General features: G+C 38.7%; 1 protein-coding gene across 1 annotated transcript in view; it reads left to right on the top strand.

The window, feature by feature from the left end:
- Abcd2 (ATP binding cassette subfamily D member 2) overlaps positions 1–16504 on the top strand; it is a 44495-nt gene extending 27991 nt beyond the window's left edge. The window contains exons 8-10 of the mRNA XM_052161288.1: positions 3794–3878; positions 9521–9646; positions 13131–16504. Coding sequence (XP_052017248.1) covers positions 3794–3878; positions 9521–9646; positions 13131–13350 — 431 coding nt within the window. The 3' untranslated portion in view covers positions 13351–16504. The remainder of the gene's footprint in view (positions 1–3793; positions 3879–9520; positions 9647–13130) is intronic.
- Positions 16505–16833: the final 329 nt, after the last annotated feature.

The raw sequence follows: 16833 nt of genomic DNA, 5'->3' as shown, positions 1-16833 counted from the left end.
TGCATGCCTGGATCTATCTCATGCACTGTTTCCCAGCCTAATTACATTATTTTGGGGGAGAAAGAAAAGAAAAGTGTGGTAGATGCTTGAGAATATTGGCTTTGGACTCAGAGTTAAAGGATCAAATCTTAATTAGCGTTGCTTTCTGTGTCCTCAATGGTAAAACGGGGATACAGTTTTTCAGTGTTTCTGTGAACATTAAATGAAACTATATGTAGCATTTGCTGAGGTGTCACGTGCCTAACAAGTACACATTAATCGTAACCTGATCCTTTCAGGAAGCAAATGAAACTGGCAGGAAAGACATCACCATATTTCTCTTTATGATGTCTTCTCCTGAACGGAAGCAGATTTTCCTTTAGTGTCATGTGGCCAATCCATTCTCAATTTCAGAATACTTGGACAGTACAAATTCCACATATTATGGGAAGATTAATAAGTTTGGAGTCCAGTAATCAAAATAGAAATTTAAAATAAACGTGAAATATTCTATTATTTTTTAGAAGACATGACATTCTAGAACTATTTTTAAGGTGTGCGAAGCCTAGAGTTTAATACCTCCTTGCCTTGGACACATAACAAAGTTCATTTGTTCTTTTTCCCATAAATAAAAAGAGTCTCTGGACCTTAGGAATATAGTAGGACCAGTTATGGTGTTTTGAGTTTTTCTGCACAGAATACACCATATTCAACAATTATATCTCATTTTGTTCAATATTCATGGAAGCCTATTGATGATGCTTTGTTCTCTCCATTAAGCAGATTAAATCAGGGTGCTTCCTGCACACTTACATGTTCCCATACCGCAGGTAGAACAGAACTGAAACACAGATTTAAGTCTAAAAGTCTTAACACCAGGCACAGCTTGTGTTCTGATGTACTTATGTCTCCTAGCTTTTCAGACATAAGAACTATTACTTAATTTCACACAAGTATGTACATCTTTCCTAACAAACTAATTTTACTTAATCTCTAAAAATGAAGCATCTAAGCAATGCAGAAAAATGCTTACAGATATTAGTGTATAGATTCCTTTGGAAGAAGCCTATTGGAATTATTTAGATTAGCTGACTCTTTGCTTAGCAAAGAACGGGGGATGGGCAGGGGAAACTATGTTTCATTCCCATAAACAGGTTCCAAAGTAGGAAAGAATAGAGCAGCTACAGAGAGACACGGCTGGGAAATGTACGCATCTTCAGGAAGCAGGGAAAGCCGGTTCCGGTTAGCTGGGTTAGCTGTCGTGGTCTCTGTAAATGAGCATCAGGCATGGTGGCTGTAGCCAGGGATGCTGATGGAACCCTCCGGGTTTAGCAGAACAAAGGGTGCAGTTAATTAAAACATGTAAACATTAACTTTACTTTGACTGAAAATGGCTTTTCTCTAATGTTCTGTTCTGGCAGCGCAGGGAACAAACCCTTCTCACCAGCGCCATCTTTCCTGCCGCTACAATCTAAATCTGTTCCTCAAGTCATCAGTTGCATTTCATAATTACTATAAAGCTTGACCACAGAAAAGTATTATTTCAACATTTTTTTCCTCAGAAGCAAGACAGCATTTTTAGGTTTCAATATAGTCTTATAAAGATCTGTTTTTAAATAATTTCTAACAGTGGGCCCTCTGAAGAGATCAACCTGATGTTGTCAATGGCAAATAATGCTAAAGTCTTTCACTCTAGATACTACTGTGTTGATTTTTTTTTTTTAAAGATTTACTTCTAATTCTGCAGATGTGCGTAGGGAGGTAAGGGCACATGAGAACAGGTGCCAAGCATTGGGTCACTTGGAATTGATGGCACAGGTGACAGAGAGCCACTTATCATGGGTGCTGGGAACCAAACTCAGGTCCCATGCAAGAGCAGCGTGGGCTCTCAATTGCAGGATCGTCTACTCTGTCTGCCTGACCCTCACTTCTCTCACCCCCCTAACTCCTCCTAGATTTTTTCCCACCCTGCATTACTTTAAATGTTACTTTTATTGTGTTTGCTTGTTAAAGTTTGAAACACAGAACACTTCCAGACTTTCTCTCTCTCTCTCTGTCTCTCTGTCTCTGTCTCTGTCTCTGACTCTGTCTCTCTCTCTTTTTGGTTTTTTTCGAGACAGGGTTTCTCTGTGTAGCCCTGGCTGTCCTGGAACTCACTCTGTAGACTAGGTTGGCCTCAAACTCGAAAATCCGCCTGCCTCTGGTTCCCAAGTGCTGGGATTAAAGGCATATGCCACCACTTTTTCAAATTTTAAAAATAACATAAGATGTATCCTTAAAAATAGCCTTCCCATCCTTGTTCTTTATAATTTTCATCTTCCTGCTTTGTTTAGTATCTTATTCATAAATTCAGGCTTTTTTTTTTTGAGACAGAGTATCTCCGCATAGCCCAGGCTGGCCCCCACCTGGTGATCCTCCTGCCCTTGCTCCTGTCCCAGGATTGCAGGCGTGTTACACTGAGCCTGGTTTAAGTTTACACTTTCTAAAACATGGAATAAATTTTATAACAGTTCCTAAAGGAAGAAAACCTTAAAAACATCAAGCTGGATCCTGATTTAACAACATACGTCATTCTTCTGTCGAAGGTTCTGACCTTTTGTATGCTGAAAGATAAACCCATATTCTTCCTTTTAATTTGCAAGAGATTTAAGTAATTGATCTGGTCATTTTTTTCAGATGCCACAATAATAAAACAATAAAGATTCTATGTCTTCCTGCATCCTAAAGACAGGTTTACTTAGAAAGGTTAATAATGAGGACAGGCAGCTAAGGGAGAAGGAGAGGCATATCCCTTCTCCAATGGGAGAATTAGACCCGGAACACTGAAGACGTGGAAATGTTACCTTTAGTGTTTGTCAGGTGGGAGCAGTCATTTTCTCCTCTGAAAAACGGATTCTGCAGAACTGTGGTTTTGTTAAGTAATCTTTTCTAGTTGATTATGTAAAATAGTCATTTTTAAAAATTCAAATATTGCAAAAGTGTTAACCTGAAAAATAAAACTCTCAAAATTCCACTCCCAGATGAGTGCCTGGGGTGTGTCTGCACATTTTCAGAAGTGCAGCCATAATATATGACACTGAACAATCTGACAATCTGAAACATAGATTCTCATTTAAATTTTTCTGGTATTTTTTCATATAGGATAGAGAGATACACATATAGTTATGATATGCTTGCTTTGCAAATTGATATTAAGCAGTCGGTCATTGAAATGTTTTAAGAGATTGGCTGCATAAACTGTGAAAACATTAAATAAACCTAAATGTAGACTCTAGCTCTGAGAGATAGCTATAGCTCAGATGTTTCTATTTCTCCATGAGTTTTGGATCACCCACTCATAAAATGCAAATAAAAGCAACTGTCTTATAACCTGTAGAATGATTTAAAAAAAGACTTGCATAAAGTACCAGGCTTGTGGGGACTGTTTAACTCAGTTCCTCTCACACGGCTTTGGGGCTTTGCAGTTGTCCTATGCAAATTATTAGACCTTTTCTCCCGCCACCCTCAAAAAAATCAGCACATGTGCATCAACCCTTTGAACAGACCGAGTAACAACCGTGCTTTATTGGTGGCAGCGTTACTACTCTCAAGACATGTATCAGTGTGAGGAATTACTACTCTCAATATCGTATTTAAAATAAAATCCTCATACACCTGACTCTCAGGCCTATCCATGTGCTCTACAAAATAGAAGGCTCCTCCTATTTTCAATCAAAACAAGCCAGGCATCACTCGTCCAGAATAGGATGTGGTAACATGTCGACGAGTATCTACGACCTGTGTGTTTATCTGTTTGTGTGCTTTTATTTTCTAGGCTGGGATGCGGTCATGGACTGGAAAGATGTCCTTTCAGGAGGAGAGAAGCAGAGAATGGGGATGGCACGGATGTTTTACCATAAGTAAGTGCACTGCGTTCAGGGAACCATAGTCATTACCGATAGAACAGGACAGTACTCAGCAGGATGCAGCAGTCTCATCTCAGGTTAGATAACTTCTGACTGGGAGACTGGACAGACGGCTCAGTGGGTAGAGATGCTTCCACCAATGAGCACCTAGACCGTCCTCAGGTTGCCACCTGGTATAGTTCCTCATGCCGTGGGGACTCCCAGCTATAAAATTAGTGTGTTGCTCCTTCATAAGTGTAATTTTGCTACTGTTCTGAATCATAATATAAATATCTGATATGTGTCCCTCCCCCAAGGGGATCACAAACCACAGATTGGGAACCGCTGTCCTAGATCCGTGTGGAGGAAGGAGAAACTCAGCAATGATTGCACATTGTCTTCTGCCTTGCAAACACACCATGGCACACACGCTCAAACACACGCTCACACACATACATACAAGTAAATGACAGGGTCTCAATAAATCCATAAGGCATTTTAAAACCAAAGATAGGAGAAGACAGAGGGACCGAACAGCATGTTGTAAAAACTATATCTTACGAAAGGTGTGTAAAATCTTTACTTTCAGGTTTGCTTACTTTTATATTAGATTCTCCAGGTGTTTTTGTGTTTAGCTACTTTCTATTGGGTAATGCAGATAAAGGACTGGAGTGCTAGATTAAATTTTATGTGTTCTAAAATGGGAAGAATACGTAACTGCTGCAAAACTGGTTAAACCAGTTGCTGCTGCACATTTGGGGATTTCTCTGAATTGTTAAATTGGATCTAAATCAGATTCTCTGAAATATATTATCAATAATTATACCACAAATACATTATTTTATAGTACTCCATTTATAATTAATTATAAATAAAGCACCAGAATTATTCAGTTGGATCCAAATCAAGTTTAAGTAGTCTCTTAATCTAATTTTCCTTCCTCGGCTGTTGAGAGTTACAATTAGTGGAAAAAAAGAATGTGCTCGCACACATCTTAGTGAACTCAGAAAAATTGAGAAACAAGAAATAATTTTTGATTAATTATTCTATATACTTTCATCCCAAATGTTGCCCCCTCCCAGAGTTCTTCACCCCCTCCCCATCACCTTTGCCTCTGAGAGGGTGCTCCCCCCAACCCCATACCATTTCCCAGGATATCAAGTCTCTACAGGATTAGGCTCAGCCTCTCCCACACAATGCAGTTCTCTACTACATATGTGCTGGAGGCCATGGACCAGCCTATGTATGCCCCTTGATTGGTGGCCTGGTCTCTGGGACTCCCAGGTGTTCGGGTTAGTTAGTTCTTCCTATGGGGTTGCCATCCTCTTCAGCTCCTTCAGTCATTCTCCTAACTCTTCCATAGGAGTCCCCGGCTTCAATCCAGTAGTTGGCTGTAAGTATCTGCATCTGTCTCAGTCAACTACTGGTGGAGCCTCTCAGAGGACAGCCATGCCAGGCTCCTGTCTGCAAGCACCACACAGCATCAGTAATAATGTCAGGGCTTGGTCCCTGTCCATGGGGTGGATGGATCTCAAGTAGAGCCGGTCACTTAAATGGCCTTCCTTTCAGTCTCCGATCCATTTTTGTCCCTGTATTTCTTTAAAACAGGAACAATTCTGGGTCCAAAATTTTGAAAATGGGTGAGTGGCCCCATCCCCTGGGGTCACTGTCTTGAGGTAATCCAGACCCAAAAAGACGTTCATGGTATGTACTCACTGATAAGTGGTTAATAGCTGAAAAGTACTGAGTACTGTCGATACTACCCACAGACCCTAAGAAGTTTAACTAGAAGGCCCAAGTGTGCATGCTTCAATCCCACTTAGAAGGGGGGAACAAGATAATCATAGGAGACAGAGGGAGGGATGGAGAGGGGGATAGAGGGAGGGTAGAGGGTAAGGAAAGGGGGCCAGGATCAATGGGGGGGGAGGAAGGAGAGAAGCCCAGGAGAATGAATGGAAATATGCAGCTGCCAAGGGATGGGGGGAACCTCTAGAAGTCCCAGAGACTTGGCGTGTGAGGGGATCCCAGTACTCAGTGTGGGTGGCCTTAGCCAAAATGCCCAACAGTGGGGAGATGGAACCTGAAGAGACCCCTCCAGTACATGGACAAGAAATCATTTTTTTATAAAGCTTTTCTCTGTGACATCAGCTTCATAGACTCTTCAAGAACTCTAAGCCAAAGCTCTGAGGAGGAAATCCAGACACTGGCCTCATTCATCTGTTCTGTTTGTCACGCTCTTCTCTGAAATGAGAAGCTTTCAGAGTGACTTCATGTCTAAGTTTATCTTGGGTTCTAAAACCCTTTGTATACCTATTTATTCAACACAAGATCAGTTTTGCAGATAGAGAAAAGATCGTGCCACAGTCGAGGAGGGTCTGAATTTTTTCTCTCCCGAGAGCTGATTGGCAGCATGTCGCACTACAGAAAACTTATATTTTCTGTACATTTGTATTTTGTTGTTCTCTCAATTACATTTTAATCTCTAAAAGTTGGATCTTTGCCCTCTCCTGCCTCAGCCTAATTTCCTTATTACATTTTATCTATCTATCTATCTATCTATCTATCTATCTATCTATCTATCTATCTTTCTAAGCATCCATCTATTAATCTTACTATGCATCTATCTACCTATTATTTATCACCTATATATCATCTATCTATCCATTGTCTATCTATCCATCTGTCCATCCATATATCTTTTCAGTGTGTATGTGTGCATGAATTTGTGTGTGTGTGTGTATGTATATGTGCAAGCATGGATATGTGCATGTGTGTATATGAGTTTTGCCTGCTTATAAGAGGGCAATTTGCAAGAAATAAGTTCTTCCCTTCCACCTTGTGAGTTCTGGACTCAAACTCCTGCTGTCAGGCTTGGCTGAGGAAAGCCTTCCCAGCTGAGAGCCATTTTTTTTCTATCCTACGTTTCAATTTACTGACTCTTGTCATTTAGGATGCTGCAAATGTTAGGTTGCTCTGTTTGCTTGTAATCTTGTTCTTCTAATTTCCATTCTTCAAAAAAGCAGGCATTTAGAGAAAAATGATTGGTTAGATTTAAGTACAAGTTTCTTAATGAGATGATACCACACATTGTTTATCATCAAAAGAACACACCACAATTATATGTTTATTTAAGAAACACAGATAAATAAAAAGAACTTAAAATTTCTTTATCTCATTAGCTGTCAGAAAACAATGTTAATGTTTTGAATAAATTTCTTCCTGGTCTTACTCCACACAGTTGGCTGTAATCTTAATTGTTTTCTTGTGTTTCATAATTTATTATTTATATCCCTTATGCTTATATATTTCATGTGCTATCATATGCCTCTCCTTGTTATTATATGTTTGTTACTATATGTTATTATATGATGCTTGGCCAGAGTTGATTATAATAATTATATAGTAAGTATATATATTTAAGTATATATAATTCAATACGTTTTTACAGATGTAGGTACATTAACATATTCATCTCACTCAATGTCTCATCCAAATTAGAGAATGTTTTTATTACCTGGAAAAGGGCTCTCAGTCCCTTTTTCATTCATGTTCTACATATACCCAGTTCTGCTCTTATTAGTTTATCTTCTTTACAATCTCATGTAAGTCAAATCATATTCTATGTAGTTTGGTGTATAGCTCTGATTTTTAGTGAGAAAAACTAATTGTCTTAATATATGTCTTAATATATGTATTACTTATACTAAACTTACATTATTAGTTTAAGGATAGAGGGTACTTTAAAAAACCTGAACCCAATTTTACCAACTCTGGATTTTTCATGCTGTGCTTTGAAATGCTGCTCTCTCCAAGGAGACTCAAGGGCACACTGTAGCCTGACATTTCTGACCAGCTGTTACCCATCTCTGGGAACTGGCTTGGGTTTCGTCCATAAATACTCAGTAATATGATCAGCAACAGAGCCTGTGAGGTGTGGTGTAGTGAACCACAAATGTGACCATTTTTCCATGTCTCTGTGTTAATAAGATAAACCCTTCAATAGGAACAAGAGGCACCAATAAGGAATGCATTTTATCCCAATAGTTCAAGTATTGGACAAATCAGTATTCGTGATTGTAAAATGTATCAGGTATACCATGATAATGAGTGAAAATCAAGTGAATTCTGTGAGGTCGAAAACAAACAAATAGTAAAAAGGCTGCTCTTGCAAGTGAATCAAATAAATTACAAAGTTAAAACCAGGGAAGGAAAAGGGTAATGCTGAGGGATTTCCTCTTCCTATGCTCTCAGGATCAATACGGTTATGACAATGAGATTATAACACATACTGAGCTTTGATAGGAAAGATCTGAGCTGGCGACAACAGAGAACTCTGGTCAGAAATTATACTAAGCATTACAATAGAATATGCTTTATGATATTTAAATATTTAAAGAATGACCAGGGAAATCCTGTCTAGAGGGGATAGGTTTCTTCCTTCACATATCCTACACTATTTGTGATTCAGCTAAGGCAGAAAAAGAAGCAAAAGTGTAAGGGATGATGTCATTTAATGCTGTAAGTATTAGTTCTTCAAGTGCCCAATCCTGGCTGTGTTGTTTGGTATATTTACACACACACACACACACACACACACACACACAGAGCGTAACCCTGCCAAGGAAACAAACGTGTATGACTCATCTTACATTCCTTATGAGTTGCTATGACAACAGAATATAAAATACACATTTTTTCTTCTTCAAAAATCTTCTTTAGCTCAAAGCACTCTAAAAAGGAAGACACAAAATACGATAAACAATGTGGAGAAGAGCTTTATACAAAAAGAAAAACTTACCTAAATGTTTCTCTTGTATACTTTTCTTCACCTTTTTCTCCTTAAATAAAATCACAAACAATAAGTAGCACACAGAAAACCAGTATTTGATATATAATAACCAATCCCCAAAGCTACTTCTTCACTGTTGTCTTGTGGAAGTATAGTGATCATTAGAGACTTTCACAATCCTATGGGGTGTTAGAAATGCCTTTAATGGCTTGATGCCCCAGCATAGGGGAATGCTGGGGTGGTGAGGTAGGAGTAGGTGGGTGGGGGAGCACCCTCATAGAAGCAGGGGGGAGGGGTTGGGATAGAGGGTTTCTGGAGGGGAAACTGGGAAAGGGGATAACATTTGAAATGTAAATAAATAAAATAACAATAAGAAATTTTAGAAAAGAAATGAATTAATTAAACAAGAAATGCCTTTAACCTCGCATCTGTCAGCCCTCACCTCCATCTCCAGATTAGGTTCCAGGGTCCAATTAACAAGCAAGTACATGTTAGAAAAGAAAAAGTCACGAGTCTAAGAAATCATTTCTGTAAAATGAGATATTTCTACTGATTTGATGTTGGAGGCCATGAATTTGAAGTAGAACAAGATGGGGTACACAGACTTGGAGGGGAAATGGGAAGGGGAATTATATTATGTGATTATATTATAATCTCAAAAAAACCCTAAAAATTAGATAAATAAAAATAATTTCATGGTGAAACTGCCCTGGAATACTTTGAAACTAATTTTCAAAACCAAAGTGAAAGCATCAAATGACAGTGTTCATGTTGACTTTAGTCCTTCCATAGTTGTCAGGGTAGGACTGTTGTCCAAAGAAAGACACAGCTCCAGAGCTGAATTATTTGTTTGGTTTTTTTTTCCCAGACCCAAGTATGCATTGCTGGATGAGTGCACCAGTGCTGTGAGCATCGATGTTGAAGGAACGATATTTCAGGCTGCTATCGGGGCTGGGATTTCCTTACTGTCCATAACACATAGGCCTTCTCTGTGGTAAGTGCTCACGGTATCCTCCTCTGGGATGGGTGCTTTATCTCTTCTTTCTCCTTTTCCTTCTCCAACTCCTTCTCCTTCCTCTTCCTCTTCCTCCTCTTCCTCTTCCTTTTCCTCCTTCTCCTTCTTCTTAGAAGATAACCTTGCTAAATTTTCCTGTGTGGAGTATAAAATATTTCATTTGTTTTCTACCTGTATCTCTTTGATGTTCCCGCTAATAGTTTAGCTCCCTCTGGCCTAATGTAACCTTAATGTGGTATGTGGAAATGAACATCACCTTCTTGTCATTTTGAAAAGCTACAGGAGACTCTAAACTATACAGGTTGATCTATACTAAAAAAAATATTTATCATAACACTAGAATGTACCATGAAAGATTATGGAGTGGGTTAGGTTTAGGGTTAAGCTATGATTATAAAATTCTTTTAATATTTGCTTTAAAATCTAGTGGTGTAGGGTGGATAGTAAAATTCCATAACTTAGTATTTCTAAAATTATCAAGTTAGAGGAACCACAGGAAATAAAAAAAAAATGATAATAATAAAGTTTTTTTTGTTGTTTGCTTTAAGAAAAAAAAAAAGAACCTGTTAGGAACAAGCACTAACTCGCTCATAACCATTCAAACAATGGTGACGCATCAGTGAAGACTTTAGACATCATAAACAATGTTGTCTCTTAAAGGGGAATGAGCCACCGAGCAAGTACCTTTAACTCATTGAGCCACCTTACTGTCCCTGGCCGTCAGAGCTTAATGATAGGGTTATGAAGCTTCTTTTCTGTTTTGTATTGTTTTTTGTTGTCAAGCTTGACATACAAATACATTGCTTTCAATTTAACCTTTATATGGTCTTATATGTTAGAAGGTCAATATTTTCAAATCTATACTTTTTTATTATTGAACATAAATGTTTTTCTTATATGATATATTCTGATCAGGGTTTCCCCTGTTCCCAACTCCTCCCACATTCTCCGCACTCCCTTACCCCCCCCCCCAACTGACATACTTTCTCTCATTAGGAAAACTAGCAGGCATAGCAACATGAAACAAACAGCAAGCAAACAAACGGGGGAAAAAAAAGAAACAAGGAAAATGCACAAGAAAATGACATACAGATGTAAACACACACTTTTGCTCACGCAGTAATCCCATAACATCACAAAATTGGAATCAATAATATATAAGGCTTAAAAAATAAATGCCCAAACAAAGCATTATGAGGTACAAAACCTACAGAAATGTCATTGAGTTTGGCTCGAGTTGGCCATCTGTTGATACCCATTGGGCCTGCCCTAAGGTGTAGTTTATATCCCCAGTGAGACTCAGTTCGGAAAAAAAATTTTTTTTAATTATCGAATGGTTCTTGATTGGAGATAGCCTCTTGGTTAGGGATGGTAGTTTGTGACTACTTCCCACTCAGCACTGGGACCCTACCTGGCTTAGGGCTTCTGTGCAGGTCCTGTGCATGCTGCTGTAGTCTCTGAGGTCAATGTGCATCAGTCTGTAGTATCTAGAAGGCCTTGTTTCCTAGGAGTCCTCCTTTCCCTCTGGCTCTTTAGTTCTTTCAGCATCCTCTTCTGCAGGGCTCCTTTGCCCCTGAGGGGAGGGCCTTGATGGAGACATCCCATATAGGATTGAGCGTTCCAAATTCTCATACTCTCCATGTTGTTCAGCTGTGGGTCTCTGTATTTGTGCTCATCGACAGCAGGAGGAAGCTTCTCTGATATTGGCTGAGCAAAATGCTTATTTTCAAATATTGCAGAATGTTATTAGGAGTCATTTTATTGCTAGTTCCTTTAGCAGAACAGTAGCATCTGGTTTAACTTTAGGTCATGGCCTCTCTAGTCTTAGGTTCCTGGACAACCAAGCTGTGCTGGGTATGAGTTCCATATCACGGAGTGGACCTTAAATTCAACCAGATAGTGGTTGGTTATTCCCACAATTTTGCACCCCCACTGCACCAGCATATCATGCAGGCAGGTCACCATGGTGTGGTGCTTATAGTGGTGCAGGTTTTATAGCTAGGTTGGTACTTCTCCTCTAGTAATGTGCAGCGAGTACTTCCAGTGCCATATGAACACTAGTCAGTAGGAATGAAGGCTCCGGGTAGGCAGTAGCTCCACAGCTCCATGGTTAATGAGTCATGTAGGGGTTGTCTTCAGAAATAGAGCTCTACTATCAGTTTGTTGGTGAGCAACCAACGGACTTACCCTGAGTTGTTTGGGGGTTTTCATGGGGCCCCTTTGGACAACAACTCAATTATATGTATCCCATCCGTGGTGCTGGAGGTTTCATTTGTTGACAAGTGACGTCAATGTTGAGGCTTTGTCTCCATCATTTTGTGGTGATTCTCTTTAGATCTCCTTTTAATATATGTATATATTTTAAGAAGTGTCTATGGTGATAACTTCCAATAACCCTCAAATGTCCCTTAGTCTTACCTGTCTCTCTGTTTCCCTGCTTTAACTTCCCTTTCCCTCCCCTCCATTTAATCCTCTCATTCCAGCCAGTTCGTTGGTCCATAACTATCTATTCTATTTCCCCTTCTTTGGGAACTCCTTCCCTCCCTGACTGGCCCATTGCTCTATACCTAACCTCTGTTACAAGGTTATAAGGATTGTAGCCTGTTTACTGAAGGCTTACCAGCTCACATCCGCATATAAGATAGAAGCTGATTGAAAAGGCTGACTGTTGAAAATAAATAATAATTACTTGAAAAACTGAAGACAGAAAATGGGAAGAACCATGAGCCAGTTAAGCTAAGTGACCATGTACAGGTGGCTCACGACTGGAACAACTCCTCCAGCCACACTCTCTCCACCCATCCCACAATCCTCTACTCATGGCCTTGGCGTTCCTTGGGAGAGGGGTGGATTGCTTCCCATCTCTCAGTTCTGTACCTTTACATGGCTCCTGAGTAGCTGAACCATGAGAAGATGAAGCCATGTGGATGTAAGAGAATGCTTCCAAAAGACTACTGCAGGCAGTCATGTAAAAATGATTCTAAATTATTATTACTGAGAACGTTGTACTTATGTAAAGTTCATCCTAGAGGGCGGTATTATGTATTAATAAGCTTCTTTTGGGTTTTCTCTATTTTCTTTGGTTTTTCTCGGTATGATCTTATAAAGTTTACTCTTTCCTCAATTCCCTTTTTTTACTTCTGCTCTAACTATGCCTCATTATTTATTCAGAAAACATATTCCTATGGAAGACATTATGAGGGAAAATTAATACAAGAATTGTCTTCATTCCTTTATAAATTATATGTACTCAAAATATGAAAAAATTCAGAAACATCAAGAAGAATTTCTTAGAGATGAAGGACTTTAAACTTTAGCAATTCCACTGTTTATATGAGATAACATTAGAATGAAAGTGTGAAATAGCCACATTCACTAAAATTTATCTTCGAACATCAGCAAGAAAGCTCTATAAAACGGCTTTTAAGATTATGACTAATAACACTTCATTTTGATTACACAGGAAATACCACACTCATCTATTACAGTTCGATGGCGAAGGAGGCTGGCGCTTTGAACAGTTGGACACTGCTATCCGCTTAACATTAAGTGAGGAAAAACAGAAGTTAGAGTCACAGCTCGCTGGAATTCCCAAAATGCAGCAGAGACTCAACGAACTATGCAAAATTCTGGGGGAAGACTCGGTGCTGAAAACAATCCAAACTGCAGAGAAGACATCCTAACTTATCTTGACATATTTTCAGTTAACTTCTAGGTAAAGTCTCAGAGACAATCTCTATACTGCATGAAGTACGTTAAGTGCAGAGAAAGCAAGCCAGCAAGAAAAGTATTTTGTATGACTTTAGCATCAAGGAAATACATGGCAACTTTTCAAATGAGAAAAAATAGCTAACGAATTAGTTGAGATTAGTCATGACTCCGGTTAGTGCCCAGTGAAAGGCTAGCTCACCTATAAAGCAGTACTTTCTAAGACTAGGAGAAAGTGTCTGGCCTGAGGTTCTTCATGTTGGAAAATTCCCCCAAACAAAGCAGCAAAGGCAACAGGAGGGCTGATGTCAGCTGTGCAGAATTAGAACTTCCATGGCTCTCAGCCCAGTTAACAAGGACAATAAGTGCAACACCTGGAATCCATAATCAGCATTGCTAGGGGCCAACTCAAACTGTGTACAAAATAACAGGTGACTTGATACATAATTTCAGTTTGGGAAAAAAGTGTATTTTAATGACAGTGGTTGAAAGCAAGCATGGCTGGACAAGTTTAAAGTACTGTATTTAAATTTTTCATACTTTGAGCATCTTGATACAGATACCAAAAAGTAACATTATTAAAAAGTGTATTTGCTTAAAAACAAACCCTTTTACTTTTTAAAAAGAAAATTGCCCGGACAGAAGAGAAGGATCCAAATGATGCTTGTTCTTGCAGCTGCTTGACTCTGCAGTGCTATCCAATACAATTTCTATCCAGAAAAATTGCTTGTTTGATGCCCCAAAATGCAGTTTGCAGACTTGACTGTTGTTTTATATTTCCTTGATCCTGGAATTCAGTTATGTTCCTACATTCATTTTATCTTCCTTAGTCGTTGAAGCAATCTTTTAAGGCATACAGGTTTTTGTTCCTTTTTTTTCTGAGAAAACAGATACTCAGATTTACTTTTATTTTGGAAGAGCTGTAAAGATCAATAAAGGTCTCGTGACCCCCTGATTCAGTGCCATCATCACTACTGGCCCTTAAATTTAACTGGGATATAATGTCAATTTAAAAAATGATGTGGACCAAGTAGATGGACAGAAATGGAATTATAGGCAAAGCAGGAAATAAGGGAAAAATTTAAGTAGATGAATAAATATTATTCAGGCATGGAGGAATAACAGTTGCTTCCCTTGCAGGGATTCTGTATTTCATTGCCAGTATCATATGGTGGCTCAAAATTGTGTCTAATTCCAATTCCACGATATCTCACACCTTCTTCTGGCCTCCAGGGTCCATGCATGCATGCAGTCCTCATACACACATGCAGACAAAACACTCATAGCATTAAGAAAACAAATCTGAAAGACAATAAGGATTCAGTAAATTGGCAATGTTGATGTTATTATCACTTAATTACTGTTTGCAAGAAATGAAAATAAGTCAGAAATGCAATGGTAATTGGTCTTTGACATAAAATCAATCAAGAACATCAACACACCTCAGCTGTGTCTATCCACCTGATGCTGAAGGGTCTGCAGCACCAGCACTCAGAAGGGCAGCACATTGTACTTCTAGTAAGCTTTATACTGCTGAAGCTGATGACAGACAATCTATGTAAGTATGTCATATGAAATAGAGCATGTCCGGAGCACAGAGACGTAACAGATGCTTTAATTTCATCCTCTCTCGGGCTATGGTGAGGTATGTAAAAACCTGAGATGAACAGTTCTAGGGGCATAAGATTTTGTGTATTTAGGCAGCACTTTAGCAGGCACTAACTTGCAATAATAGAATGTTTGGAAAAATAGACTAATAGAAGTCATTCACAAAGATTGTTGTAAGAAATTACCACATTTCCACATTTTCAATTCCACAAAATCTATGTAATTTGAATTACCAATAAATGTAACCACCTTTACATGAAGCAATACAATATGAGGTCATAATCAGTACATTTTTATTTGTCTCTTGCTACTACTTCTTACTGAAAATGTGGGAGAAGAATTAAATATTTTGTTTAGACAAAGTATAGAACCAGAAATTGACACTTGATTTTTTTTTAATAATTCACTAATCTTTAGCAACCATGTCAGCAGCTACCCAGGTTACATTGCTAAAAGGGAAACATTTGAAGCAAGTGTCTTATATTAGCTTTGAAAGTCACAAGAGGAAAATTAAAAGTTCACCTTTGAAATTATGCTTTTCATAACTCAAAAGTAAACCATGTAAGACCTGATATCTTACATTTTAAGCTTTGCAAATGTTGCCAACATCAATACTAGATTTGTAATTAGACCTTATTTAATAGATGTTACCAGTGAGCTGAATCAAGATAAAGACTCATTACATAGTGGAGATGGTTCAATGATGTTTGAAATTCTATGCTAAAACTCTAGTCATTAAATTTAAATGTTAAGGTTTCAGGACAAACTGTTTTCCAGTGGCTTTTTTGGTAACAGGTGATTTTCCAAATTGCTTTTACTGAGACCAAACACGCTCTGTCTTGGAGGAAGAATATGATGTGAACCTGTGTTGTGTATAATCTGACTCTTTCCAAAGTGGTCCCCCAGGAGACCAGAGCTGATGTTCTGACAGGCATACTTGTGAAAACATGAAGACCATTGAGACCTCTTCTTTGACAAGGACAAAGAATGATAAGGAAAATGAAGTATAGCTTCGGCTGTCAAACTACTCATTTTTTCCTCAGAAAAGGCGTAAATTCATGGAGCTTGATTATTTTGGTGGGAAACTCATACCCTGCATCGTGACATCCTATTTCTGCAGCATGCCGTGGCATGTCAAGCATGAATGTGACGCTGTGCTCACGCTTAGAGACAAGATAATCACTAAAATCCTCTTGAATCACAAGGTTGATGATCTTACTTGAAAACCAACCCAGTTTACCCTATGTTTACACAGGAAGGATTTTCCTTAGAGAGTAATTTGACTTTTGTCCCAAATTTTGATGTGTGAATAAAGATATAAACAAATGTATTGTTTTTTTTTTCCTTGGGGGCATTAATTCTAAGTAAAAACCTGTATTTGTGAAAGGCATGGCTTATCTCCATGTTTGGAATGGGTTTTTGGCTGTGTAAGCCTGAAGAGGTTGTTATACATTGGGACCCAGAGGAAATTACTTTAAGACGTGATAAATATGGTAACGGATATTAAATTATTTGTTTAAAGAGATGCCTCTGATATAATTACTCTGTGAGCACTATGTCCCAGGTTGAGCACAGTAGCGTGCTTCCCCACACCTGGCACATCTCAGAGCTGCTGCTCCAGGTACAGTCGCTGAGAGTCTGCCTGTGAACTTCAAATATCGACACATGAAAGTCTGCAGATGGATGTATGTTTTTAAAATAAAAAAACGCATATCCAGAATTCACTTCTGGTGAGTTCTCGTATTGTCTGGTACAAAGGGATCTCACCATTTAAGGCAGAAGCTTCAGAAGCAATTGTCCTCCATGAGCTGGGTTGATGAAGGTGAACACGAAAATGCTTTAGTGGTGGG

The sequence above is a fragment of the Apodemus sylvaticus genome, chromosome 17 (genome assembly GCF_947179515.1).
Source record: "Apodemus sylvaticus chromosome 17, mApoSyl1.1, whole genome shotgun sequence".
Classification (NCBI taxonomy): domain Eukaryota; kingdom Metazoa; phylum Chordata; class Mammalia; order Rodentia; family Muridae; genus Apodemus; species Apodemus sylvaticus.
Note: the sequence above shows the minus strand (reverse complement) of the source record. Positions and strands in the feature narration are given on the sequence as shown.